The sequence below is a fragment of the Mastomys coucha genome, unplaced genomic scaffold, assembly GCF_008632895.1.
Source record: "Mastomys coucha isolate ucsf_1 unplaced genomic scaffold, UCSF_Mcou_1 pScaffold15, whole genome shotgun sequence".
Classification (NCBI taxonomy): domain Eukaryota; kingdom Metazoa; phylum Chordata; class Mammalia; order Rodentia; family Muridae; genus Mastomys; species Mastomys coucha.
The window spans coordinates 67,283,929-67,310,670 of record NW_022196897.1 but is presented as its reverse complement, the minus strand read 5'-3'; the positions used below and the strand labels follow the sequence as shown (position 1 = coordinate 67,310,670).

General features: G+C 40.0%; 1 protein-coding gene across 2 annotated transcripts in view; it reads right to left on the bottom strand.

Annotated features, from left to right (window-relative positions):
* Positions 1-11,103: 11,103 nt before the first annotated feature.
* Positions 11,104-26,742, bottom strand: part of Dnajc10 (DnaJ heat shock protein family (Hsp40) member C10) — a 41,070-nt gene continuing 25,431 nt past the window's right edge. For both annotated transcript variants that reach the window (XM_031370792.1, XM_031370793.1), the window contains exons 14-23: positions 24,524-24,651; positions 24,193-24,309; positions 21,032-21,133; positions 19,934-20,089; positions 18,530-18,663; positions 17,750-17,803; positions 17,371-17,518; positions 15,825-15,944; positions 14,355-14,459; positions 11,104-12,292 (exon numbers count right to left, since the gene is read on the bottom strand). In XM_031370792.1, the coding sequence (XP_031226652.1) occupies positions 12,281-12,292; positions 14,355-14,459; positions 15,825-15,944; positions 17,371-17,518; positions 17,750-17,803; positions 18,530-18,663; positions 19,934-20,089; positions 21,032-21,133; positions 24,193-24,309; positions 24,524-24,651 (1,076 nt within the window). In that variant the 3' untranslated portion in view covers positions 11,104-12,280. The remainder of the gene's footprint in view (positions 12,293-14,354; positions 14,460-15,824; positions 15,945-17,370; positions 17,519-17,749; positions 17,804-18,529; positions 18,664-19,933; positions 20,090-21,031; positions 21,134-24,192; positions 24,310-24,523; positions 24,652-26,742) is intronic.

The window sequence follows — 26,742 nt, the reverse complement described above, 5'->3', positions numbered from 1 at the left end:
TTAGGACTTAGTTTATACCTCTAACTTGGGGTATCAAGGTCTACCTAAGAGTATTTCCAGTCAAACCAACATATAAAATTTTATATCTCATATCCGGCATATGCAAACAAATCTTGAGAGCTATTCTGGGCTCCCTAGAAATCTCAATTTAGGTAACATTAAGTAATGATGGAAACCAGGTCTAATGATATAATCCTGTAATCCTTATGAGGCTGAGGCAGGAGGATTTTGAATTTGAGGCTATCTTGTACTATATACTTGAAAAGGGAAAAAAGAATAATAAAAGAACTGGTGAAATCTAGCTTACCACACAGGGGAAAAGTGAGGAAGAATGCCCTCTGAAGAATATGGAAGTCAAGTGGAATTCTTTGACTTTAGAACATATAAGCTTAGTATGTTCTTGCATAGTCCATATGTAAGTCCGTATGAACCCGTCTCACACATTAATTATGTGACTTACCTATTGTATACAGAGTACCTTAGGTAAAATTAACTTTGTTGAATGAATAGTAATAGTCCCAATTCTGGATGACTAGGTTAGATGCAGCGTAATACATGGGATTCCCTTAAGGGAAAAGTTCTAGTTTCTAGTATGTTATGCTTTATGTAGATGTAGTATGCATGCTCATGTACACACACACACACACACACACACACACACACACACACACACACACACACACACACACACACACGCGCGCGCGCGCGCGCGCGCGCGCGCGCGTGTGCGCGCGCATGCTCACATATAGAGGAAGAGAGGGAGGGAGACGCTGAGATTCTGTGCAGTGCAATAACCACTGATGGGTGGTTCTCCAGATCTGGGTACTGGTGCTGCCATTCACTTAGGGGACAGCAGAGGTCATCTAGCTCCCTAAGATGATTTGCCCTGTCCTGAGTTGGTTGATCTTCCTTGGAGACAAGGTAAGATTTTGACTAGACAGGAATCTATTTGATTTGCATCTGAGGATTCAGTCTCAGGTGTTGGTGGGATAGGATTGCAACCCATAGCACTTTTCAGAGCTGGAGCTGCTTTCAGAGAAGGGCACTGGAGTCCAAGGACCAGGAAGTGAAGGAAGGTGAGGAGACCACCTCACATGCTAGTTCCTCACTCCAGACATATCTATTTCCACCCAGGGACTTCCCTACTTCTAATTTAGTGAATCGATTTACTGGCAAACAATTACTAAGGCTTCATTTGTTTCCTCCTAAGCTCGCTTGCTTATTTACTTATTTACTTATTTGTCTGATTGTCGCCCCCTCCCTCTTTTCCCCATGCTCTCACCCTTATACCTTATTACCTCCTCCCTTTTTCCCCAGAGAAGATTGCCACGCACACTTTGCATGACAGCAGTTTATGAGGCAAAAGCTTCATGGAAACCAGTCTCCTGCATCGTCTCCTTGGCATTTCCTAACTGAGAGGTGGCCCAGATATGTCCTTGCAAACTCGCGTGCTAGGTGCCCAACAAGATATGGTTTATCAGTAGCTAGACAAAATTGGACATTGCTCTCTGACCTTTACCAATGCTCCAACACCTTAGCCAAACCCTGGCTTGGAATTTTGTAAAGAATGTTACCCATCCAGACTAATTGCCTTCGGCATTGTGGGTAGGGCATTGAAGTTTACAGAATGGGAGACTTATCCCAGGGCAAGGTCAAGTAGAATCCTCATTCTCAGTCAGCTGAACCACTCCTAGGAGTTAGCAAGAAAGAGACTTGTTTCTTCTAGCCCAGAAGATTAGTATAGTGGGTGTTTTACTAAGGATGGGCGGGACCTTGAGCAGAGTGTGTGTGTGTGTGTGTGTGTGTGTGTGTGTGTGTGTGTGTGTGTGAGTTAGCAGGCAGCAGCCAGTTTTCGAGATTTGAGACTGATTCGAGCCTCTACCCTCCTGGCTGGCGCACCCGCAGCCCCCCGGGATTCCGGCCGGGCCCATGGGCTCAAGCGTGTTTGGAGCCCTGGGGTGCTGGACCAGTCCAGAGGAGATGGCTGTTGTTCTAGATCCAGTGTGTTTTAGGTGGTCTCAGATGTACCTCAACTGCTGAGCAGCCAGATTTCTCATTTCTCTTTTGCAATGACTGTAAAAGTCTGATGCATTTTTAAGAAATACATTCAGATTTTGTACTTCCACGTGTTGTCTCTGTCATCATTTCTTCGCCTACGCCTTGTCGACCTGACTAGGACTCCGTTTCTCCCGCGGGTTGAGGGAGGCCCAGACTGAAGGCCCATGGCAGAAGGTGAAGCCCTCTATGGGTACCAACCTTCCCTGGCACATCAAGTCTCAGCAGGCTAAGCACATCCTCTCCCACTGAGGCCAGACAAGGCAGCCCAGCTAGAGGAAAGGGTTTCGAACGCAGGCAACAGAGTCAGAGGCAGCCTCTATTCCAATTGTTAGGGGACTCACATAAAGAGCAAGCTGTAATCTGCTACATATGTGTAGGAGACCTAGTCACAGCTCCTGCATGTTCTTTGGTTGGTGGTTTAGTCTCTGTGAGACTCCACGGGCCCAGGTTATCAGCTTTGTAGTTCTTATTGTGTCTTTGACCTCTCTAGCTCTCTCAATGGTGGCCACCCACCCCACCCCTCTTCCACATGACTCTCCAAGTTCTGCCTAATGGTTGGTGTGGGTCTCTGCATCTGTTTCCATAAGATGCTGAATGAAGCCATTTCATAAGATGTTAGGTTCCCGTCTACATGCATAACCAAGCATCATTAATAGTGTAAGGGTGTAATAGTGTAATAGTGTAAGTGCTTGCCCGTGGGCTAGATCTTAAATTATGCCAGTTACTGGTTCGCCATTCACTCAGTCTCTGCTCCATCTTTGTGCCTGCATTTCTTAAATAATTCTTTTTTTAAAGACTTATTTATTTATTAATTATATGTAAGTAGATTGTAGCTGTCTTCAGACCCTCCAGAAGAGGGTGTCAGATCTCATTATGGATGGTTGTGAGCCACCATGTGGTTGCTGGGATTTGAACTCAGGACCTCCGGAAGAGCAGCCAGTGCTCTTAATTGCTGAGCCATCTCACCAGCCTGGCTGCATTTCTTGTAGACAGGACAAATTTTGGGTCAAAAGTTTTTTTTTTTCCATGTCCATGTTATTTATTTAAATGTATTTATTTATTCCCTTTACAATTCAATATCAGTCCTTCCTCTTCTCCCAGTCCCCCCTCACACAAGTTATCCTCTCATTCCCCCTTCCCCTTCTCAAAAGAGAAGGGGAAGTCCCACTCTGGGTGTCACCCCCCCCCACACACACACATCAAGTCAATGCAGGACTAGATACATCCTCTCTCACTGAGGCCAGGCAAGGCTGCCCATTTTTAGGAGTGTGGGATCCACAGGCAGGCAGGCAGGCAGGCAGGCAGGCAGGCAGGCAGGCAGGCAGGCAGGCAGGCAGCTCACAGAGGGACAGCCCCTGCTCCAGTTGTTTGGAAGAGCTGCATGCTGCTCCTCTGCTACATATGTGCAGGGGGCCTAGGTCCAGCCCATGCTTGCTCTTTGGTTGGTGGTTCATTCTCTGGGAGCTCCCAAGGGTCCAGGTTAGTTGACTCTGTTGGTTTTCCTGTGGAGTCCCTGACCTTTCTCCCAATTCTTCCATAATTCTCCATCTCCTGTTTGGGTGTCAGTCTCTGCATTTCCTTCCATGGGCTGCTGGGTGGAGCCTCTTAGAGGTCATGCTAGGCTTATGTTTGCAAGCATAATGGAGTATCATTAATGTCAGGGATTGGTTCTTGCCCATAGGCTGGGCAAGAAGCCATTGATTGGCAGTTCCCTCAGTCTCTGTTCTATCTTTGTCCCTCCACATCTTGTAGGCAGGATCCATTTTGGGTCAAAGGCTTCGTGGTGGGTTGCTGTCCTTGTCCTTCCACTGGGAGTCCTGCCTGACGACAGGACGTAGCCATTTCAGGATCCGTACCCCCACTGCTAGGAATCTCAGCTAGAATCAGCCCCTTAGACCCTCTGGGGCCTCTCCCCATCCCAGGTCTCTGGCACTTCCTAGAGATTGCGCCCTCCACTGGTCTTTCTTCCCTCTCCCCTGCTCTCCTACTTATGGTCCCCTCTCCTCCTCTCTTTCCAGTTCCCTCCTTATCTTTATCTCTGATATCTATTTTGTTTTCTCTTCTGAGAAAGATTCTAACATCCTCCGGAGGCTTAGATTTTCACAACCTACTTTAATAAGGGTTCTCAAATGCTTCAAACACCCACTTCTAGCCCACTGTCAAAAGGTAGAAGAGATAAGATGGTAAATAGTACAAGAAGTAGTTTAGAAGTAGTGTTTTGGAGTGACTCCAATCTCCATTGTCAGCAACCAGGCTCAGTAGTATCAGGACATCAAACACTAATCATCAGTGGTGGGGAGCGACCAGACCATGCAGGGACACCAGGAGTTCCCTGTTGTGTCTCTCGAAATGAAGGGAAGACTTGAGATCAAATTATGATCTCAAGTGATGAGAACATACCATGCATGTCCTTTGGGTTTGGGTTACCTCATTCAGGATGATATTTTCTTCTTCCATTTGCAAAGTTCATGATGTCTTTGTTTTTAATAGCTGAGTAGTATTTTACTGTGTAAATATATCTCATTATCTGTATCTATTCTTTAGTTGAGGGACATCTAGGTTTTTTCCAATTTCTTGCTATTATGAATAAAGATGCTATAAACACAGTTGAGCAAGTGTCTTTGTGGGATGGTGGAGTATTTTTTTGGGGGGGGGTCTATAACCTGGAGTGGTATAGTTGGGTCTTGAGGCAGAACTATTCCCAATCTTCTGAGAAACTGCGAGATTAATTTTCAGAGTGCGTGTACAAATTTTCACTTCCACCAGCAGTGGAGGAGTGTTCCCCTTGCTCCACATCCTAACCAGTATGTGCTGCCCTTTGAGTTTTTGATCTTAGCTATTCTGACAGGTATAAGGTGGAATCTCAGAGTTATTTTGATTTGCATTTCTCTGATGACTAAGGTTGTTGAACATTTCTTTAAGTGCTTCTCTGCCATTCAAGATTCCTCTGTTGATAATTCTGTTTAGATATGTAACCCCATTTTTTAATTGGGTTATTTGGATTGCTGGTGTCTAACTTCTTCAGTTCTTTATATATTTTGGATATTAGCCCTCTGTCAGATGTAGAGTTAGTGCAGATTGTTTCCCAATCTGTAGGCTGTTGTTTTGTCCTGATGACAGTGTCCTCTGACTTATATTAGCTTTTCAGTCTCATGAGGTCCGGTTTATTGATTCTTGGCTTTAGTGCTTGAGCCATTGGTGTTCTGTTTAGGAAGTTGTCTTCTGTACCCATGAGTTCAAGGCTATTTCCAACTTTCTTTTTCTATTAGATTGTGTCTAGCTTTACATTGAAGTCTTTGATTCATTTGTACTTGAATAAAGTGCAGAGTGATAAATATGGATCTATTTGCAATCTTCTTCTTTCAGACATCCAGTTAGACCAGCACCATTGTTGAAGATGTTCTCCCTTTTCCATTGTATGGTTTAGTTTCTTTGTAAAAAAAAAAAAAATTAAGTGTGCATAGGTGTGTGGGTTTATTTCTGGATCTTCAATTCTACCCATCGATCCACTTGTCTGTTTGTATACCAATACCATGCTTTTACTTTTATCACTATTGCTCTGTGGTACAGCTTGAGGTCAGGGGTGATGATTCCTCCTGAAGTTGTTTTATTGTTCAGGATCATTTTAGCTATCCTGGGTTGTTTTGATTTTCCATATGAAATTAAGAATTGTTCTTTTAAGGTCTGTGAAGAATTGTGTTGGAATTTTGATGGGAATTGCTTTGAATCTGTAGATTGCTTTTGGTAAGATGATCATTTTTACTATGTTAATCCTACCGATCCATGAACATAGGAGATCTTTCTACCTTCTGATATTTTCAATTTCTTCCTTCAGAGACTTGAAATTCTTGTTATACAGGTCTTTTACTTGCTTGGTTAGAGTTACACCAAGATATTTTGAGTTATTTGTGGCTATTGTGAAGAGTACTGTTTGGGTCGAAAGTTTTATGGATGGGTTAGTGTCCTTATTCTTCCACTGGGAATCCTGTGTGGCTATAAGAGTTGGCCTCTTCAGTTTCTATATCCCCAGTGCTCTGAGTTCAGCCAAGGTCACCCACATAGACTTCTGGGAGCCTTCCTCACCCTACCTTTCTGGCATATCCTAGAGATCCCCCCCCCTCCTTCCATCAGCTGTAGATTTCCATTCATTCTCCTGGCCCTCTCTCCTGTCTCTCCCTACACCTGATCCTCAACCTACTTCCCCCTCCCCAATCCCTCTCCCACCCCATTCCCTCCCTCCATCTGCCTCCTATGACTATTTTATTTCCCTTTCTAAGTGAGATTTAAGAATCCTCCTATGGGTCTTCCTTCTTGTTTAGCTTCTTTGGGTCTTTGAAGTGTATCATGGGTATCCTATATTTTATAGCTAATATCCACTTATAAGTGAATATATACCATGGGTGTCTTTCGGGGTCTGGGTTACCTTACTCAGGATATTTTCTAATTCTGTTCTTTTGCCTGCAAAATTCATGTCTTTGTTTTTAATAGCTGAGAATTATTTCATTGTATAAATGTACACTTTATCCATTATTTGGTTGAGGGACATCTAGGTTGTTTCCAGTTTCTGGCTATTACAAATAAAGCTCCATGAATATAGTGGAGAATGTGTCCTTGTGGTATAGTGGAACATCTTCCCGGCATATGCCCAGGAGTGGTATAGCTGGGTTGAGGTAGAACTATTCCCGATTTTTTAAGAAACCACCAGATTGATTTCCAGAATGGTTGTATAATTTTGCACTCTGACCAGCAATGTAGAAGTGTTCCCCTTGTTCCACATCCTCTCCAGCATGTGCTGTCACTTGAGTTTTTGATCTTAGCCATTCTGCTGGAGTGTAAGATAGAATCTCAGAGTTGTTTTGATCTGCACTTCCCTGATAACCGAGGATGTTGAACATTTAAGTGCTTCTCAGCCATTTGATTTGGTTAATACAAAATCTTTGTCATGGAATATTTCAAAGCAGTCCATCAATCTCTGACTCACTGTGATGATGGTTTGTATATGCTTGGCCCAGGGAGTGGCACTCTTAGAACAGTGGCTGTGTTGGAGTAGGTGTGTCACTGTGGGTGTGGGCTTTAAGACCCTCATCCTAGCTGCCTGGAAGCCGATATTATTCTAGCAGCCTTCAGAGGATAGTGTAGAACTCTCAGGTCTTCCTGTACCACCATGTCTGCCTGGATGCTGCCATGCTCCTGCCTTGATGATAATGGACGGAACCTCTGATCCTGTAAGCCAGTCCCAATTAAATATTGTCCTTTATAAGGACTTGCCTTGGTTATGGTGTCTATTCACAGCAATAAAATGTGAGCTAAGACACTTACCCATACCCATTTTTGTTTCCTCTGTATTCTATTTTGAAGCAAATCTTGGACACTCTTATCATAAAAAAAAAATCAACCTACTTAAAAACAAAATACCCTTATTAAATATCCGTTACAATTTTGTTTCTTTTCTTTTCCCTCTTCTTCCTGGTCCTCCTCTCCCTGACTCCCACTTTTTTGTTGTTGTTTTGTTTTGTATTTTAGGTCTGTCCCAGGGCCTTGTACCTGCTCAGTTAATGTCCTACCACTGAGCTATATCAGCAGTCCTGTGTGTGTGTGTGTGTGTGTGTGTGTGTGTGTGTGTGTGTGTATAAATCAGACCCAAATCAGATAAAAAATCCTTTTTTCTGCTTCAAAGAATTTCTACATTTTGGTTTTTGTCTGCACATTTTAAAAAACATGTATTTTATCTCTATGACTAGCTGATAAAGCAGGCAGAACATTTTTTTTTCTGCTATATTTTTTTCTACTTAGCAAATTAAGTAGTCATGGTACAGACAGATAAAGTAAGTGGAATCACCAAACTCACTAAGGAACTGGATCACAAGACAGGAACTCCACTTTTAGAGCAACAGTCCTTTATAACTGAGAATGAGAATGTCATGAGTTTAAAAAGACACTAGAAAGCACAGAAAATTCTGAGAATTTTGAAAAAAAAAGCATCAGTACTATTTGATGACTGTTTTAAATCTTGGGAAGTGACACATCTAGGCGAGGCAGTGTTCTTCATCAATGGGAGTCTGCTGTTCAGTAGCTGTGTGTCTATGTGCTGTCAGTCACGTTACATCAGATCACAAACGTCAGCTTGCTTACAATTTCACTAGTCAACACTTGGAATTCAGGATCCTTTTAGCTAGAAAACAATGCAAACGAAGGGTCTGACTCCACAGTACTGCCCTAAGTAGAAAAGACTTTTTCCCCCAATAGGTGGAATGAAGTCGCTTCTTGTTTGTCACTGCCCCCTACTGGTTCCTGATGCTTCTAATTAAAATCCACAGAGAAGCTTGTCTGAGGAAGGAAAACAAGTTAGGAAAACTGAGAAAGCTTTGTTCAGAGGAGTAGGTATGGGTTCATAGGCAAAGATACGTAAAATTTTCTGATAAACATCTTAAAAACACTGATTACAATATTCTTAGGCATCCTGAGGGGTACTAATTAAACAGGAAGCATTACTGATAAATTGTTTTTGGTGGCATTTGCACTTTTCTGGGCACAACATGCTAATTATATACACGAGGTATACAGTGCTCCATTGGTTGCTATCTGTCCGAGCAGTAAGCATCCCTGTGTGTCGGTTTCCTGCCCTTTAGTGCACTGAAATGCCATTACAGACTTCAAAAAAACCAAACAACCAAACAAAAAAAGACTATTTACTTTATGTTTGTGTGTGAGCATGCATATGCCATGGCACACACAGGGAGGCCAGAATACAATTTAAGGGAGTCAGTTCTTTCCTTCTACTATGTGGGTCCTGGGGATTGAGCTCAGGTTGTTGTGATAGGGTGGGGAGCTGGGGGGGGGGAGCGGGGATAGGATCACAGCAGGTGCCTTTAATGCCTCAAAAGCACCTTACCTGCTCTTTTGTAGGGTGCTTTATCCACATCACTACCAAAGAACCAAAAGAAACACTGCTGTTTTACTTCTCTTGGTTCTCCTCCTTTTGGTTTGAGGTGGCACAGTGGCCACCCCTGCTCTTCTGGAGGCCTTACTTTTCATAAGAAAGATATGGTATTTCTCTGTGCCTGGCTTACTTCACTTAGTAGAGTGAACTCCACTTCTCCGCATATTGGTTAACAGCTGAATGATGTTCTCATGTACCATGGCACTTATATTCCTTGGTGCTGACAGCCACTGGAACAGGTGGACGTTGTGTGTCACTGTGGCCTCTAGTTTCCGGTTGCATTTTATTAGTGAGGCTGAGCAGTTCTTAGTGTTGACTACACAGACAGGTCATATCTTCACTCTACTTTGAATTTTTCTTTACAATCCAGACATTAATGAAGTACTTCATAGATGAAGTTTGCACCTCCATACACTATAAGGTTTTCTCTGGATTATTTCCTTTGCCATACAGCTTTTTAGTAGAATTTCATGTATTTGTGCCCATATCTTTGGTGTCTTTATTTAAAGTCATTGCTTTACTACTATCCTGAAGTGTTCCCTCTATATTTCCTTACAGTAATTACAAAATCTGAGGCTACTTCTGCATGTGTATTCAGTTTTGCTTACTGGAGACACTCTTCTCTCCACTGTATGCTCTTGAAGTCTTAGTTGAAAATCCATTGTCTATATGAGTATAGTTTAATTTCAGGGCCCTCTCTTCCACTGACCTGACAGTTTTTAATGTTTGTAGAATGCTGTTCTAGTTACTGTGACTTAATAGTACATTTTGAAGTCAGGTTTTGTGGTATTTTCCAGTTTTCTTCTCTCACCAAGTCACTCTAGTTACTGTTTTGCTTTTTTCCCCTTCTCAGTGTGATACATATTTTATCATTTTTACTTCTATTTCTACAATGAGAAATATTCTCTAAATATTTCTATTTGGACCATCTCATATGAAATTATAATTCACTCAATAATTCTTACCATAAATTATTAGCACAGTAGTTTGAATTAAAATTAGAATGTACTTGCGGTTAATTAAAATATACACGTACAGCTGTGAGTAAAGCCAGGCTCTAAGCTCTGATATGGCAGGAATTACAAAGGCCCGGCTGGAATGCAGGCAGAGCATAGAACAGGGATATAAGTATACTACCATCTCACCTGGCTTTAGCTGGGTTCTCAGATCCTTAAGCTTGCATGGCCAAGTGCTTCACCCAATGAACTGTCTCCCCAGTCCCTATAGTAGTATACTCTTGACTAAAAAGATATTAAGGACCCAAGTATCCAATACAAGTTCTAATTGGCTGTACACAGCCTGCCTCCCAGGATTTGCTCTGGTCTGCTAGGGTGAGCTGCACACAGGAATGGTATTGCTGCACTCTACATGTGGTACTTCTTAGAGGTGTTCCCATTTAAATATCAACCTGCCAGCCAGTTCTGAGAGTTCTGACACTGCTGTCAATGTACAACACAAACCTGAGGTCAGCTACTGTATTATTATCCATGTGACCTAACCTCATGTCCAGCAGCAGGTCCTATGTTCAGAGCACATTCCATAGACATACAGCTTAAGCAAAAGTAATACCTACTGTTTAATGTACTGCCTATAAAATGTTTCTCACCAAGTATAGGAAATAATTATAGGTAGACACCAAGTACCTATCCACTATTTATGATTTTGTGACAGGAGGGTAGTCCATAGGCTCCCTTTATGCACCCAACTCTTGCCCAGTTCAGTAGTGTGCAAGTAACCAGTTCGCTAAATTAGTATACTTTTACTAAGTAAGACTTCTTTGGGTATTCCACTTGTGGAATTTTGCATAAACAAGGCAGTTCTAAAGGAAATTCTAGGCTTTCAAATGAAAGGCTCTTAGCATTATCAGTCATGATTCAAAGAGCTGGTTAGGAATGAAGTGCCATGTGTGCTCACATGTACAGCAGAGTCTGAGTCAGGGAGTTAAAACGTAGCAAAACATAGGAGAATCGGTATGCGGTTAGGAAGGAAACTAAAGCACACTGTTTTCTCTAATGTATACCTATGGCATAACCTTTATGAAGATAGACTAGGGAGGAAGGGAAAGTGATAAAATTTTCCAAACACAACAATCATCTTCAAGAGAGTTTTAGAAAAAATAATTTGACTTTATTTACTGGCATCCTCTGACCATCCCACACACTGAGAGAACTGAACTAGAGGCCACTCTGCTTTTGGAGTTGCAGGAAAGACCTGTGACCCTTTGAGTCTAAACAACTGAGAAATGGGAAGAGTATGGACTCTTGTGCTTGATTTTAGTAAAAAGTACTTAGCTGTTATGTCAATACTTTACTGAAAAAGACAATAATTGAGTAACAGCATCATCATGAGCCACATTAAAATAAAATCTAAAATTACTGTTCCTATTGGAATAGTGAATATTGAACAGAAGAAAAAATAATCAACATTGAGTGATCAAAACAGAGAACCCAGAAGGGAAATATATCAGTATCAGGGAGACACATGAAACAAAACAAACAAAACCATCAGTAGGAACATTTATGAAAGCAAATAAATGAAGGTGTGCACATTAACACAGAGCTCAAGGGCTTAGATCTGTGACACCCACACAGCCCATTAACTGTGTAAATACTTCTTTTTACCTTGTTCTTGGGACTGCAGTTTACAGGATTTTTACACTTACTGTTGTGATAAATTAAGAACAACTCTTCAATTCTTACAAGAAAACCTCTGTCTATACAGTAGTACATAGTAGGAAAAATGGGTACATTTTTATTTTCCCATGTTGTGAAAATAGTCAAAATAAAATATATGGTCATAGACAGAATTTTTAGAAGGGGTGACTGAAAAGCAAGTCAGTTCTTTTCAGGCCCATCAGAAAATGACAAGTAAAAACCCAAGTCCACTTTGTACAGCATGAAGATAACAGACCCACATGCAGGGCCAGGTGTCCAAACATCAGTTCTGGCGGTCAGCAAACTAGTCCCTGGGCTGGACTTGGCCCGTGGAGTATTTCTATATGGCCCTGAGCGAAGACTGATGTTTGTATTTCTAAAAGGATTAACAACAACAACAAAGACACAACAAAGAACCATATGTGGACTCCAGTCTCAGATGGCACCGCCTGGCTCTACAGGAAACATCTGCAGCCTGCAGTACCGCACAGGTGTTTCGTCTGCACAGTGTAACTGCAAGGCCCAGGGCATGTGCATGTGCTTCCTCAAGAGCAGCTTTTCTTGCGAAAGGATCTTCTGATGCCATTTTCCAGATTCTTTTCCTTACAATTTTTTTCCTTCAACATCATCAAAGCTCATCCTGCGTTAAATGTAAAGGTGATTAAAAGAGAAAGATATTATAAGCTAATCAATATTTTACTTTCTTACATATATTCAATGTTTTTACTGAATAGAGTATCACGCAAACATTCTTTGGTTGATTAACAATCAATGTGTCAGTTTTCACCTGCACACAGTAGGTATTGTCATACCTACTGGTGTGTCATCTTGTGTGAGATGGTTACTACTGTCAACCTGACGGGATCTTTGGGAATTCCTGTGGGGAATTACGATGGTGCCATTCATTTCCTAGTAGGGACCCGACTGTAAGATGCTGAGCAGCAGCATGTGTGCATCAGTTTCCTGGCTCTGGGTGACGTGACCAGCCACTTCAAGAACCTGCCTCTTGACTTCGATACATGAATGCGCTGTGCTCTTGGATGGTGAGTGAGAAGAACTATTCTTATCCTAAGTTGCTTCTGTCAGAGTATTTTACACAGCGACAGAAAAGATATTAAGATACTAAGTAATAATATATGTTCTTTATCTTAATTTCAGTTACAGTATTTTGGTTTATGAGTAATAATACACTTTAAAATATTTAACTTAGGTAAAAATTATAAGTTCTAAAGTAACTTGAAAAAATTAAAATAACTCAAATACTAGAAAAATCTACTACATACACTAAGAAGACATGGATTCCTATCTGCTCTACCCCTTAGATGTGGATAAATGTTTGGGAAATAGGTATAGGCCTTTGCCCACTTAGGGCTCCCATTGACGGCTACACAGAGCCTGAGACTCTCCAGAGGCTGTCCTATGTTGACTGTATTAAATTCTACTTAGCAGCTCCCACACTCATGCAGTCTGCTCCTTGGCAGGCTGAGAACAGACTTAAGAGAGATCAAACAAATTGACTTTAGAAGAGCAACAGGAAGGAGCCTGCAGCGCCGATGAGCAGATAAAAATTCAGGAACAATGGGATTAAGGTTTAAACACAGTCCACCTATACCAAGCACAAAGGAAACTTTTGTTTTCTAAAATATGTTTAGGTTCTACAATATTTAATACTAATAATTCAGTATTTTATTTATACTAAACAACATTTAAATAACTATTACCCACATTACTATTTTAAATAACATTACCATATACATACATACATACATACATTTAAATATTTTGGAGACAGAACTCCTGCCTAGCTTGGAACTTATTATGTTGACCAGGCTATCATCAAACTCAGAGATCTGCCTGTTTCTACCTCCAAGTGCTGAGATTAAAGATGTGCATCACCAAACCCAGCTTGCATATTTCACGTATTAAAAATAGAAAATCTGCAATGGAAGTCCAGGGTATACTCAGAGTTATACAGCTACTTTCCAAAAACTTCCTGCACCTCAGAGCCAGATTCTTTCACACTCTCAAGTAGTCATTGCAATTTCTACTCTCACCCTGCCTCAGCAGCCATTAACCTGCGTTTTGAACATTTTACATATATAGAACCAAGCTATATATGGCCCTTTGTGACTAGTTTCATTCCATTAAGCATAGTTCCATCCATCCATCCATCCTTTCTTTTTTTCTTCTGAGACTGGGTTTCTCAGTGTAATAGCCCTGGAACTTGCTCTATAGACTAGGGTGTACTCACAGAGATCCACCGGTCTTCGCATTCCAAGTGCTGAGGTTATAGGCGTGTGCCACCACTGCCTGGTTTATTAATCTTTTTTTTTTTCCCAAAAATTTGCCATGTAGTATGGAAGCATTCTTCATTTTTTTACCTTAAAAAGACTCTGCAGGCATCATCAATGTGCCACATTTTGCTTATCCACTCCGTTGGTGGCTGGCTGTCTTTCCCTATCTTGCTGTATGAGTAATGTTGCTATATACTGGAGTGCCAGTTTTTTTATGAAAGAAACTTGGTAATTTTTTGCTAACTGGTGAGTATACAAATTTCCAAGCCCTTCATCATCTAGAGTCTATAATGTTGGCTGTTGTATTTCTCCAAGGTGAGTATGTCCTTGAATATTCATTTCTGCATGGAATGCACACCACCAACACATCTTGGCAGCCTGCCAGTCAACTGTAGGCTTGGCTCTTACCTTATTTCTCTTTACTTGGCTTTGGAGTGTTTCCAATTTTCCATAAATTAAGGCAGCAATAGTTTTTGCATCTCTGGAATTTATTTGCTCTTCCCAAATACTTTTCTAAAATTAAAAACACTCATGTTATCTTTTAAGTACGTAAATCAAAACATGACATTTCCACACAAGAAGCTTGCTTACTTATGCCTTAAAGTTTGTTCCAACACTGTTTAAATTTCCTTTTTCTTCAAGTGCATAATGCTACAAAAGTAGTTAACCCACACTAGGAAGAATACTACTTGAAGCATTATGGGAGCACAAAATGATTTCTCGGAAAACGCACCACTGACTTCAAAGAGTCTTATGTGGTGGGGTGCATGTGTATAAGAGATTGGGGGTAGCTTGGCAGTAGAGCATTGTCCTTGTGTGTTTAGCCTTCAGTACTACAAAGTAAAAACCATGAAGATGAGTATGCCATCAGCTTACATCCTAGTTCTTTTATTTCCTATAAAATATTTTAGTAGACAAAATGTGTGTTTATTCATCTTTAAAGGATCAATAATCTTGCTAAAATATCACAATTCTGTTTAAAAGCATAGTATTTGTGCCTGGGAAGACTGGACAGGTCTAATGTGCTTTTTGTTAACCATTGTATCAGCTGAACGATGCAACTTTTTTTTTCCCCCAAGATAGGTTTCTCAGTATAGCCCCTGGCTGTCCTCAAACTCAGAAATCCGCCTGCCTCTCAAGTGCTGGGATTAAAGGTGTGTGCTATCACTGTCCGGCAAGATGCAACCTTTGAAACCAGAGTCTAGTTTGTTGAGACCTTGTAGAGGTCTGGTTTCTTTCACTGAAAACCTAACACAGCCAGGCACTGTAGTGCATGAAATCCTAATACTCTGAGGCAGTTGGATATATCTGAGAGGCCAATGCTAGCTGGCTCTACAAAACAAGTTACATAACACAAACAAGAATCAAAACTAACCAACCAAGAAAAACAAGAGCATATTGATATTAGTGCCCCCAAACACTTAAAACCAAAGCAAAAGACCCCACTTGTAATCTAAGCTTTTAGTAAGGATCCCTCAAAAAATGCTGTTACTAAGTGTATTTCAAAGGTATTTACAGACTAATTTCTTTCAGTTTATTAAAGAAGAAAACATTAAAAAACAATTACTATATTAAAAAGTAGAAAATATAATAAAGCTGCATAGAAATAATAACTTTGAATTCTCCAACCCAGAAATTACGTATAACTATTTGGTTGTATCTTTTCTGTTCATGGAACACAGTCTGTAAGGCGACTGTGAAAGCACACACACCAGAAAGCCTTTCAAGATCCCTTGGTACACCAGTAAAGAAGATGTCTAAGTGAGAAATATTTTTAAAAGATGAAGGGAAAAATTGGAAACTAGACAAACTCTTCCTCCCATCTAACGCTGTGGGCTTGGCCTGCTGAAGGCAGGTGGAGTCAGAGCCTGCACACACCTTCGCTCTGTCATAGTGGAACAGTTTGACACTGGGGTAGGCTCTGATGCCGGCTTTCTGGCACGTTTGTGGGTAAGCCTGACAGTCCACTTTCCCCGCTTTCACTTTTCCTTTGATCATCTGAAAAACAAAACAAAACGAATTCACAGATCTTGCCACTTCCCACCATAATATATTTCACATTTTTATATATTTATGTAAAGTTGATTTACTTTTAAAATTCAGTTTTATTTCTTTGCATTCAAACAAGATTGTTTCTACTTTTTTCCAGGCCCTTTATGCTTCCACTCACTGCCATTTGTCAAACATAGACAGTCTTTTGCTCACAAGTACCTGGAGGCTTTAACTCTAACCTCCCTAACCTTCCACCCACCCCCTTTGCCCACCACAACCAAACATCTGTCTTTAATCCTGATTGGCATTCTTAATCCGGTGCATGGCTGAGCACATCAGAGGTTCAGTCTTTCTATACAGTCGCGGGCGAGCCTTGCTCTTTTCCAGCATGTGCAGATGGCCACAAAGGGGTTTCCTGCAGTGCCATGCTTCCTCTCAGCAGCAGCATGCATCCTGTCTCTGCTAGGCAGGTGTTCATCCCTCCCTCATCATCTATGTCTGTGGTTCTCTCTCTCCGCTGATATCTGTTAGCATCCCCAACACAAGAACAGCTTTAAGATCACAAGGGACTTCTCTTTGACTTAACCAAATAGATAATTACTGGACTTCTTCCCATGTGCTTTAAACTGCTGTCCACACCTGCCTCTTGTTTTTCCTGACAGCACTTGGGTGAGGCCCTCCAACCCCACCCTTTCCCAGAACCGGGAGCTCTTTGTTTACCTTCAGGTTACTATATCACACTCGTCCCATCTTCGGGTATTTTCATGGTCAACAGTCTCTCAGTGAGATCTTAGATAATCCTATGCTGGTGAATCTTTCCTCGATTTGGTAATCTACTCTACTCGACTGCTCTTTATGAATGCCTCATGAGCACCTATAAAGAAGGTATCTGAGTCCTTTCCCTCTGTGGTCGTTCAAGGTGGAAGCTAGCTGTACCCTCAGTTCCTTTTATGTCACCTATCTCTCACAAACATAAAGTTCTGCTCATCCTTGTGGCTGTCACATGTCACTCTCCTCTACTGACTTATGGTATCCTCTCCAGCTCTAGGACAATCAAAGTGTCTTTGCTTCCTCCGGTATCTACAGCTACTGAAATAAACAAACACGGAGACTAACTTAGGTTAACAGTCTAACTACAGGAATAACAATGTGCATATACACATACACTGGGACACTTGTAATCTGTCACTGAATGCTTTTAATACTAGCACTTTCAAAGAAAAGGCAAGCAGTTAGAGGCTGGCCTGGTCTACACAGGGAATTTCGCGTCAGCCAGGGTTATAAAAAGAAACCCGTCTCAAGAAAGACAGATAATTTTTTTAAATTGAGAGATATTTTTAAGAACTAAATTAAGAATTAGTTTACAATGTTTTAACCAATTGTTAAAGCATACATGTGTGTAAAATTTATTTAACTAGATAATAATACTTACCCTAGCCAAGAGTTCAAACTCAGGAGCAAAATTCTGGCAAGGTCCACACCAAGGAGCATAGAAATCAACCACCCAGTGAGTCTTCCCTTGTAGAACTTTTTCGTTGAAAGTCTGAGGTGTTAAATCTATGGATGCTTGGGGTAAAAATCTGTAGTAAGGGAAGCAAATATTTTTTTATTATACAAAAAGCAGAGCAAGTATTCTATGGCAATACTGCAAGCATTCCCAAGTTAGAAATGGTTCAATCCTTGACAAATATCATCCTTTTCCAAGTATTTAAAATGCCAGAATCCTAACTCACAGAATCCTAACTATATAAATGAGAAGATTAACAGCTTCAAATCAGTGTTATACAACAATATGCATTTTAATCACTCACCCAAGACCCCAGCTTCTCAGGGAATAAGCGTCTCTATTCCAGCCATTGTAACTACTGAAAGAAGAAAAAAAGTCAAGTTGTAAATAATATTTTCTATTACTGCATATAGTCAAGAAACAGTCTTACAGTAGAAATTAAGAAAAAAAAAATAGCTCTTGACTGGTTAATGTCACCTTGTATGTCTTACCCTTTTATCCACAGGGTAAATAAGAGCTATACGACGTCAAATATGTTTTTCTGAGTCTGGTATCTTCCCCAGCCTTAAGCACTCAGGACTACATGTGCCTTTTGTGATTTCCCCACAGCAGATTCTTTTATTTTTTATAGAGAAACCCATGGCTCCATTTTTACTTAATTACAACTGTGTTTTCTTTTTCTTTTTAATACCTATGTAGTATGGAACGGGTGGGCACTACGACAGTCCTGGGTTCAAATCTCAGCCCCACCCTTAGCAGGTGAGCTGTAAGTCTGATTGGTTAGTTTTTTCTCAGCAGTGGTAGGAGGAGTGACCCCCACCCCTCCACTAAGGATAAAGACTACTAAGAACAACACAGGCAAGGCCTGGCCAGGACTCAGGGCCAAGGAAGGACTTAAACACCTGTTCTTCCTCTCACAGCTTCTTGACTAGAACTTTGTAACTAGTTTTACTGTCCAGTTCCCTGATCTTCTGAAGGAACATCCAGTGGTGGCCTCCCAATACATATCTGATGGCCTGGTTAAATATTAACTGTACAACCAAATGATTATAATAGATGCCTTCAAATTTGACAGAATACTTACTGATACTGATAAGCTTTATTTGACTTTTGGGGATAAAATCTTATCTCGGGGTATCTTTGAACATTTTCTTGAGTACAAAAAGAATGATACTGTTGGCAATCCACACTGCCTACATTGATCAGTCCAGTTAGTGTCTATAAAAGAACAAAAGTAAACACATGGGTCAATGATTAAAATTATCTCTATAACTCACAATTAAAGAAAAAAAACCTACGTGTACGAGTTCTCTGTCTATATATATATGCACTGTGTATATGCACTGCCCTTGGAGGCCAAGAGGACACTGGAACCCCTGGATCTGGAATTGACAATGGTTGAGAGTGCTTGGAACCAAACAGGTTTTCTACAAGAGCATCCAGTAATCCTAACTGTTGATTCAACTCAACAATCTAGTCCTCACTGGAGCTTTTATACATGCTAAAAAGTCATTGTAAAATGGGTATTTTATTATTTATCAGTATCAAATGAACAATGGGTAAGGATTTAAAATATGCCATTTAAACTAGTGAATTTGAAGGCCATAACTTTGTAATTAAAAAATTTCTACACTTATTGCAGATTAAACAATTGGTTCTATTCATTTACTATGTAGGTAAATACATTTTTCAAAAATTCTACACTAACCCAGGCTGTGGTGACGTCCAAGTCTTTGACTCCAGCACCTGGGAGGCAGAGGCAGGTGGATTTCTTAGTTCAAGGCTACCCTGGTCTAAAAAATGAATTCTAGGATAGCCAGCCAGGGTTATACAGGGAAACTCTGTTTCACAAAACAACAAAACAAAACAAAATGACAACAACAGCAAAAACCATTAGCAAACAAAATATAATCAGTATTTTTTAAAAATATTTTTTTCTAATGAAGATAAGCTTTATCTGATTCAGTATTTTCAATTTGCCTTCATTCAGTATCTTGTAACACCGCCTGTTTATAGGAAATTTATACATATGTTTTACTGTTTGAGTTTGTTTTCTACTTTGCTTCATTTTTGCTTGTTTGTTTTGGAGAAAGAGTCTGAGCTTGGTAGCCCAGGATAATCTTGGACTCTCCATCATTCCGTCTCAGCAGTGGAATGCTAGTTTTATCAGGATTCACCACCATACCTGCCTACAAAGCTATTTTAAAGACCCAATACTGTGAGCAAACAGTATCTGTTAGCTCTAAAAATAAAATGATAGAAAAATTTAAACACAAAATGAAGGTGCCCTCAGGGTTAGCACTGGCAGCACTTTGATCACAAGTGTATTAGACAGTCAGTTAGTGGGGCAGAGGCAGTGTGTCATCTTAATGATTCAATCATGTCTGGGTAAACTGTGTAGTTATAGGTTTATCCCCTTGGTTTCAAAGTAACTGTTAAGCAAACATTCTCAGTAGGTATAAGATGTAAGTAAATGATGTTACTATACCCGGGCCATGCGTTTCCATTCTGGCATTAAGACCTGACAGGGATGACACCATGGAGAATAGAAATCAACCATCCAGACTTCGTCTTGCTTTCTCTGTTTAACCAGTTCATTGAAAGTGGTGGGTGTAAGAGAGACCACTGAAGGGTTTCTGAGATCCTTAAAAAAAAAAAAAAAAAAGGGCATTAATTAGTACACACACCAAGTTTTTCATGTATTTTTGGCAAGTTAATGGGCCTGTCATTTAGAAACTTCCTATTTTAGAAAAATCAGAAGACATAGATATTTAAAAGAAATCTATTATTAAGTCTGGATTTTGCCAATCAGTTTTCTTAAGAGGTATATTTTCTCACTAGTTTTTAAAAGCACTATAAGCTGGAAAAAGAGGTATCCTGGAGGAAATTGTGAATAGGCCATATAATCAAGTTCTAGGAGTAACCCAGATGCCCACATAGGTGTGCTATCTGTTATGAGAGCAAGAATATATGCTTATAAGTGACCATTTAATGATTAACACAAAGCCTACTATTATTTTTGATATTTAAATGGAGATGCTATACACCTTTCTAGAGACTGTATATTCCAAATGCAGTTTTAACAGAGCTTCAGCCTGTATCAAGTGATACTAACACATTAGCTTCACTAGGACAGCAATCAAACAAAACAACACAATATATTACTTTGGAGGAGAACTGACACTAGTGAATGACAATAAGCTACAAGTTTCAATTTCTTCAGAAGTCACTGAAATTATTCTAGTCAAGACTGAATGAAAACAGGCCCTTCTGTGCTAACAATGACAAGCTCGGTGCAGGATGCCTTGCCTTGATGCTGTGAATGCATTGAAAGAAATCAGGGAAAGGGTGACAGGCTTCATGGAAAACTATAATTTCACATACTCAATAGTAGTATCTCCCATGTACAGAACACCACCACAGTAAGTAATAAAACAAAGGCTTACATAAAAAAAAAAAAAAAAAAAAAAAAGGTTTTCAGAAAACAATGTCCTGGCATAAAAAGAATAAGTCCTAATTCAAACAGTTGTCCAAAATACACATATAAATAGAAAGATTTCTAGCCATAGCCTAGGATTTAAAATACCTCTATGAACTCCAAGATCTGTTCCGCAGAGTGATGTCCTTCATACTCATGAATACTGGACTGATTGAATACCACTGTTGTTGGATAAGCTTGGATGTTATACTGTGAGGAAGAAGAAATTAGCATACTTTATCTATTAGGTTCAATTTTGTAACAGCTTGCTCTTTATAGACACATTTATTTTTTATTTTACATGTATGGGTGTTTTGCCTGGACACATGTATGTATATCATGTGTTTCTTGGTGCTGGACGTCGGAAGATGGTGGCTGATCCCTTGGAACTGGACTAATGGACAGCTCTTATCACTATGTGGGTGCAGGGACAGAACCTGGGTCCTTAGTAAGATCAACAAACACTCTTAACTGTTGAGCCATGTCTCTATCACCCTTTTACAAGATTGTGGAAATCCACTGTGATCTTTTTGGTGGGATAGACAAATTTAACAAAGATAATGCATTAAAGCTTGTACTGATGAATAGTTAATCATTAACCCAATGGCACTAAAATGTGGAAAGCGAGCCAGAGTAATTGCTTAGGATGTACTTCATCTTTTTGCTCTCTTCAAACTAGGAGGGAAGAGGAGAGAAAAGACACAGCAGTCACTTCTAGTGACAGTAATCATCCTAGAGGGCAGTGATTAGCAACATGAAAAGGAAAAACAAATGACCACGACTATATTTTATATTACAGAACTATGAGTCATGCTCTAAGAAAATGGTCACTTTTTATTCTTTACTCAAGACAGTTCTTATAGTATAAAATATTTAATTCCCTCTTCACAGTTAACATGGGCATCAGCCCTGAAAGGATTTTGTAATTTTTAAAGTGATGAAGTGATTTCCTTGTCTAACTTATCAGTAAATGAGAAATTTCAAGATTCATAATTCTAGAAAAAATAGCATATTATGAAGTTTTGAAAATGTGTGAATTAAAAGCATGTATTAAGTTAACAGAGACTAGGTAAAAGTTTACAAGTTCTTATTATCTTTTGAGTTAGTCTAGCCACACAGAAACTCTCATTCATACCTCAGAGCAATTTTACTCAGTAGTTAAAATGACAAAACCTAGCCGGGTGGTGGTGGTGCACACCTTCAATCCCAGCACTTAGGAGGCAGAAGCAGGCAGATCTCTGAGTTTGAGGCCAGCCCAGTCTACAGAGTGAGTTCTAGGATAGCCAGGGCTACACAGAGAAATGCTGTCTTGAAGAAAATAAAACAAAAAAGAAAAAGAAAAAAAAAAAAAAACCTTACAAACCCTACTTTCCAGAGGAGGCCACTGAGCTACTGAGGAGTAAGTAACTTGGTCATGGTGACCCAACTGTAGGAGGTACTTAAGTGGAGAATCCTGGCCTACTTCAGGTGAATGTGATGCTTATTTTTATCCCTTATACTTTAATTGTTGATAATGTACTTATTTGAGATAAAATGTAGGAAAACTAAAGGGATTAAAGTCAACTACTGTTACTCATGATGTTTGCATCTTTGGTCGGCATCTGCTTTCCAAGTCACATAAAGGACATTAGACACTAATGACTCTTTTTATTTATTAATTTCCTTAAAACACACCCCTGACCCAACTTACTTTTAATTTCAAACACAACTGAAATCGAGTAATCTCATAACTACCTACCTACATATCTGCTCCTTATACGTAACAACTAATAGGTGTGGCCATGCCAGTTGGTTGCTGACTCTGTCTCCCACGGTCTGAATCGTTCCTAATCTGCTGCACTGGTGGGTATCCAATCCACTGCGGTTTAAGCTTTTCCATATGTACATTTGTCTTATAGAAGTGCACTGCACTGATCTGAATATTTAAAGACCTTTCTCTGATTTTGAGGATACTCAACTGCTGCCATGTAACCTGCTTTTTCCATTTTCCATTGAGTTTTTTAGGATTTATTCAAGCTGTTAAAAGATTTCTTTTTCAGTGCAAGGTAACCTAGGAATTAAACACGGGAGGGAAGTGCTGTATCACTGAGCCACACCCCTTGCCTGGCTTATTTGTAGCGCTCTGGTACTTCACTATACTATTCCTAAATCTTGTTGTATTGGTAATTTTTTTGTCAAGTTGATAAATTTTGCTAGGAAAGATATCAAATTTTGATTGAGCTTGTATTTTCTTGACTAGTGAAGCTAAACATTTCCACTCTTTTCTTTTGCATCAAAAAACAGGCTTTCTTTTCCTTGCCATCTTTTTATCATTTTAGTTTTTGAGTTAAAATATTCATGTTACAGAAAGGATATAAACTTTTATGTATTTATATAGCTATAATCACCATCCAGCCATGGCTACTATAGTGGTTTGAATAGGTTTGGCCTCTGTAGACTCATGTGTTTGAATATGCTTAGCCCAGGGTGTGGCACTATTAGGAGGTGTGGCCTTGTTAGAGTAGATGTAGCCTTGGAGGGAGTGTGTCACTGTAGAGGTGGGCTTTGAGACCCTCCTCCTAGCCGCCTGGAAGACAGTTTTCGTTCTGACTGCCTTCAGATCAAGATGTAGAACTCTTGGCTCCTTCTCCAGCACTGTGCCTTCCTGGACACTGCCATGCTTCCTACCATGATGATAATGGACTGAACCTCTAAACCTGTAAGGCAGCCCCAATTAAATGTCCCTTATAAGAGTTGCCTTGGTCATGGTGTCTCTTCACAGCAATGGAAACCCAAACTAAGATCACTAGGCTTACATCATCTATACCGCTCCTGTTTCTAGTCTATTCTCACACCAACACTATAAAGTCTCATATCCTATTCATAAGTACCAGAGTATATTTAAAATATAAGATGTTGTCACCCACATAAGCACACTGTCACTTTCACATCTTAAAAATGAGCAATTCTTTTAAATTGGATACCCTGTCTGGTCAAATCAAGTACTCTAAGCTGACAAGTATAAAGAAGTCTAAATGATAATACAGACTGTAAAAACTTAAAAGTATGTTACAAAAGTATGATGACTTAGATAAAATAGAAATTTATATAAATATTTTATGAAGTCAATTAAATAAACACATGCTGGAGCCTGGTAAACAAAAATCTTTCATACCACCAACCTTCTGCATATCTATTTACAATTCAACTACAATTTAGTATCCTGTTGAAAGTGTTTCAACATTACTGTTATAATGGGTGTGCATCTAAAAAGCCGTCTTAATACTTACCATGTTGCAGAGTCCTTCATGAATTGTGCAGTCTAAGGTACCAACTTTGAGTTGACCATAGAGCAGTGTTGATGCTTTCCGTAACTCTGGCAAAAGCGCACGGCACGGCGGACACCACTGGAAAGAGAAGGATATGGATGAGCAGTAAGATTAAGGAAGTGAGGAGCTGCACTGTCTCTGCTATTGACACACAGTCCACCCTGTGGTGCCTTCTGCCTATCACTGTCCTGGGAGAGCCCAGAGGAGCTGCAAAGCCAGAACAAGTCTAGTACTAGCCTTCATGTTGTCAAAAAAATGGCTTTTTGAAACTTGACAGATAAAAATAACTCACAGGGGCAAAGAAGTCAACAAGCCATGGTTCTTTGTCACTTGCAGGGAAGTTCTGAGGTCCAAGGGTGGTAACGTGCGAATTAACACTTTCTTTGGCAAAAGCAAGAATATCATATAGAATCTTCTTTCCTATAAATTGAGAAAAATTAAAATATGTGCTGTCTTGTATCTACAGAAACATTCCAATTTTTATATTTAAAATATTTAAGAAAGAAAGAAGGGCCTATAAATGCAGTGGCTTTGGTGAGGTTTCTGTGTTCTCTATCTTCACCTTGGCTTGCTGTTCTGGGAATCCCGTCTACTGTATGTTCTTTTGTTTCTTGGACGAGTTAAATGACCAGGCCTCTGTGGTATGCTTTCTCACCATCAAAATTACAACAGTCACTTTACTATTCTCTTGAATCCAAACTGCTACACAATGTCCAGTGGGAACATGTACTTGATGTTGGAAACTAATGTATCTCAATTGTAACGAGTCACACATGTTCTTTTCTCATATTCTCTGACTTTTCATAATCACTACCCAGGTGCCTAATGAGACTTTCCAGAGTGATTCTTGTGTATGATTCTTGAGTGACTGTGTCTACTCCATTTCCTGCCCTGGCACCATGCCTACTGTTACTGCTGTAGCTCAGACTGGCCCACTGCAACAGCCACACTTCTATTTCTGGCCTCAACTTTCCTGAATGAACCCATTTCCTATCACTACCAGAGTTGCCCCTAAAAAAAAAAGAGAAAGAATCTTAAATGCTTTTAATGCTTTGCTACAGTCTAAAGAAGTACATGTTCCTTGGGCTGGCAGACTTTTTTTAATTTCAAGAGGCTCTATTTTTCCAAGTGTCTTCTGATTTATTGATTGAATAGTCAAAATTAAGTTGAGCACTTTGAGTCAGACATTCATATTGTCATGGCAAACAGAAAAAGAGAAAGGTCATGTGCAACAGAAGTCAGTTGACCACTGTTAACACTGAGAGTGACATGTGATAATACACTCTTTTGCCCATTTTCTTGAGTGCTGCTTTTTCTTGAACTGCTTCACACTTTTCCTTTTCCTTTACTCACACTAACTCACTCACTAAAGGCCCTAGCCATTAATATACAACTTAATGTCTTCACTTTTGGCTTAAATTTCTTGAAGCCAAAGTGTACATTTAACTGTGACCTGCACATTTTACTTCTGGTCAACTCTTAATTCAGTATTTCTTCCTTATGAAAAGATTCAATTACCTAAAGTATGATTCACTAAATAAAATTATGAGAATTGCTTGACTCTTCTCTCTCTCTCTCTTTTTTTTTGAGACAGGGTTTCTCTGTGTAGCCCTGGCTGTCCTGGAACTCACTCTGTAGACCAGGCTGGCCTCGAACTCAGAAACCCACCTGCCTCTGCCTCCCAAGTGCTGGGATTGAAGGCGTGTGCCACCACTGCCTGGCGACTCTTCTCTTTTTTTTTTTTTTTTTAAAGATTTATTTATTTATTACATGTAAGAACACTGTAGCTGTCTTCAGACACTCCAGAAGAGGGAGTCTGATCTCATTACAGATGGTTGTGAGCCACCTTGTGGTTGCTGGGATTTGAACTCAGGACCTTCAGAAGAGCAGTCAGCGCTCTTAACCGCTGAGCCATCTCACCAGCCCCGACTCTTCTCTCTTAATCCTACTTCCTAACAATAACCAGATTATACTGAGCTTCCAAAAGGTTGAAACTGGCCTACTGACCTTCATTATTTTTCTTGGCCACTATCATTTATCTACGGCATTTTCTAGAGTCACCCTAAATGACTAAGCAGCCTCTGCCTGACTTTTCTTTCCAACTTTGCTTCCTACCCACTCTGGGCAGCCAGTGACTTATCTAAAGTCAACTAAAATCAAGGTATCTCTCTGCTGTCCTTCAGGATAAAATTCCAACTCCTTTCTCCAGAAGATCAGAGATAATCTGCATTTCGTCTTCTCTCAAGAATGACCTTTCTCATCTTTAAAGTCCCACTGGTTTAAGATAAATAGGACTCTATTATCCCAGGCCTGTGAATAATTCTACACAGTATTTGCAATGTGTTTTATCACCTCTTCTTCTGAGTAGCCATTGTTTATACTTTACATCTTAACATGAAGATTACTTTTAGAGTCTCCGCTAATCTCCCAAGGTTGTTCTACCACAGTTTTTTCGTAAGTACACTTACTTACTGATAGCCAGCTTCTTTCCAAGACAGCTCCAGTGACATT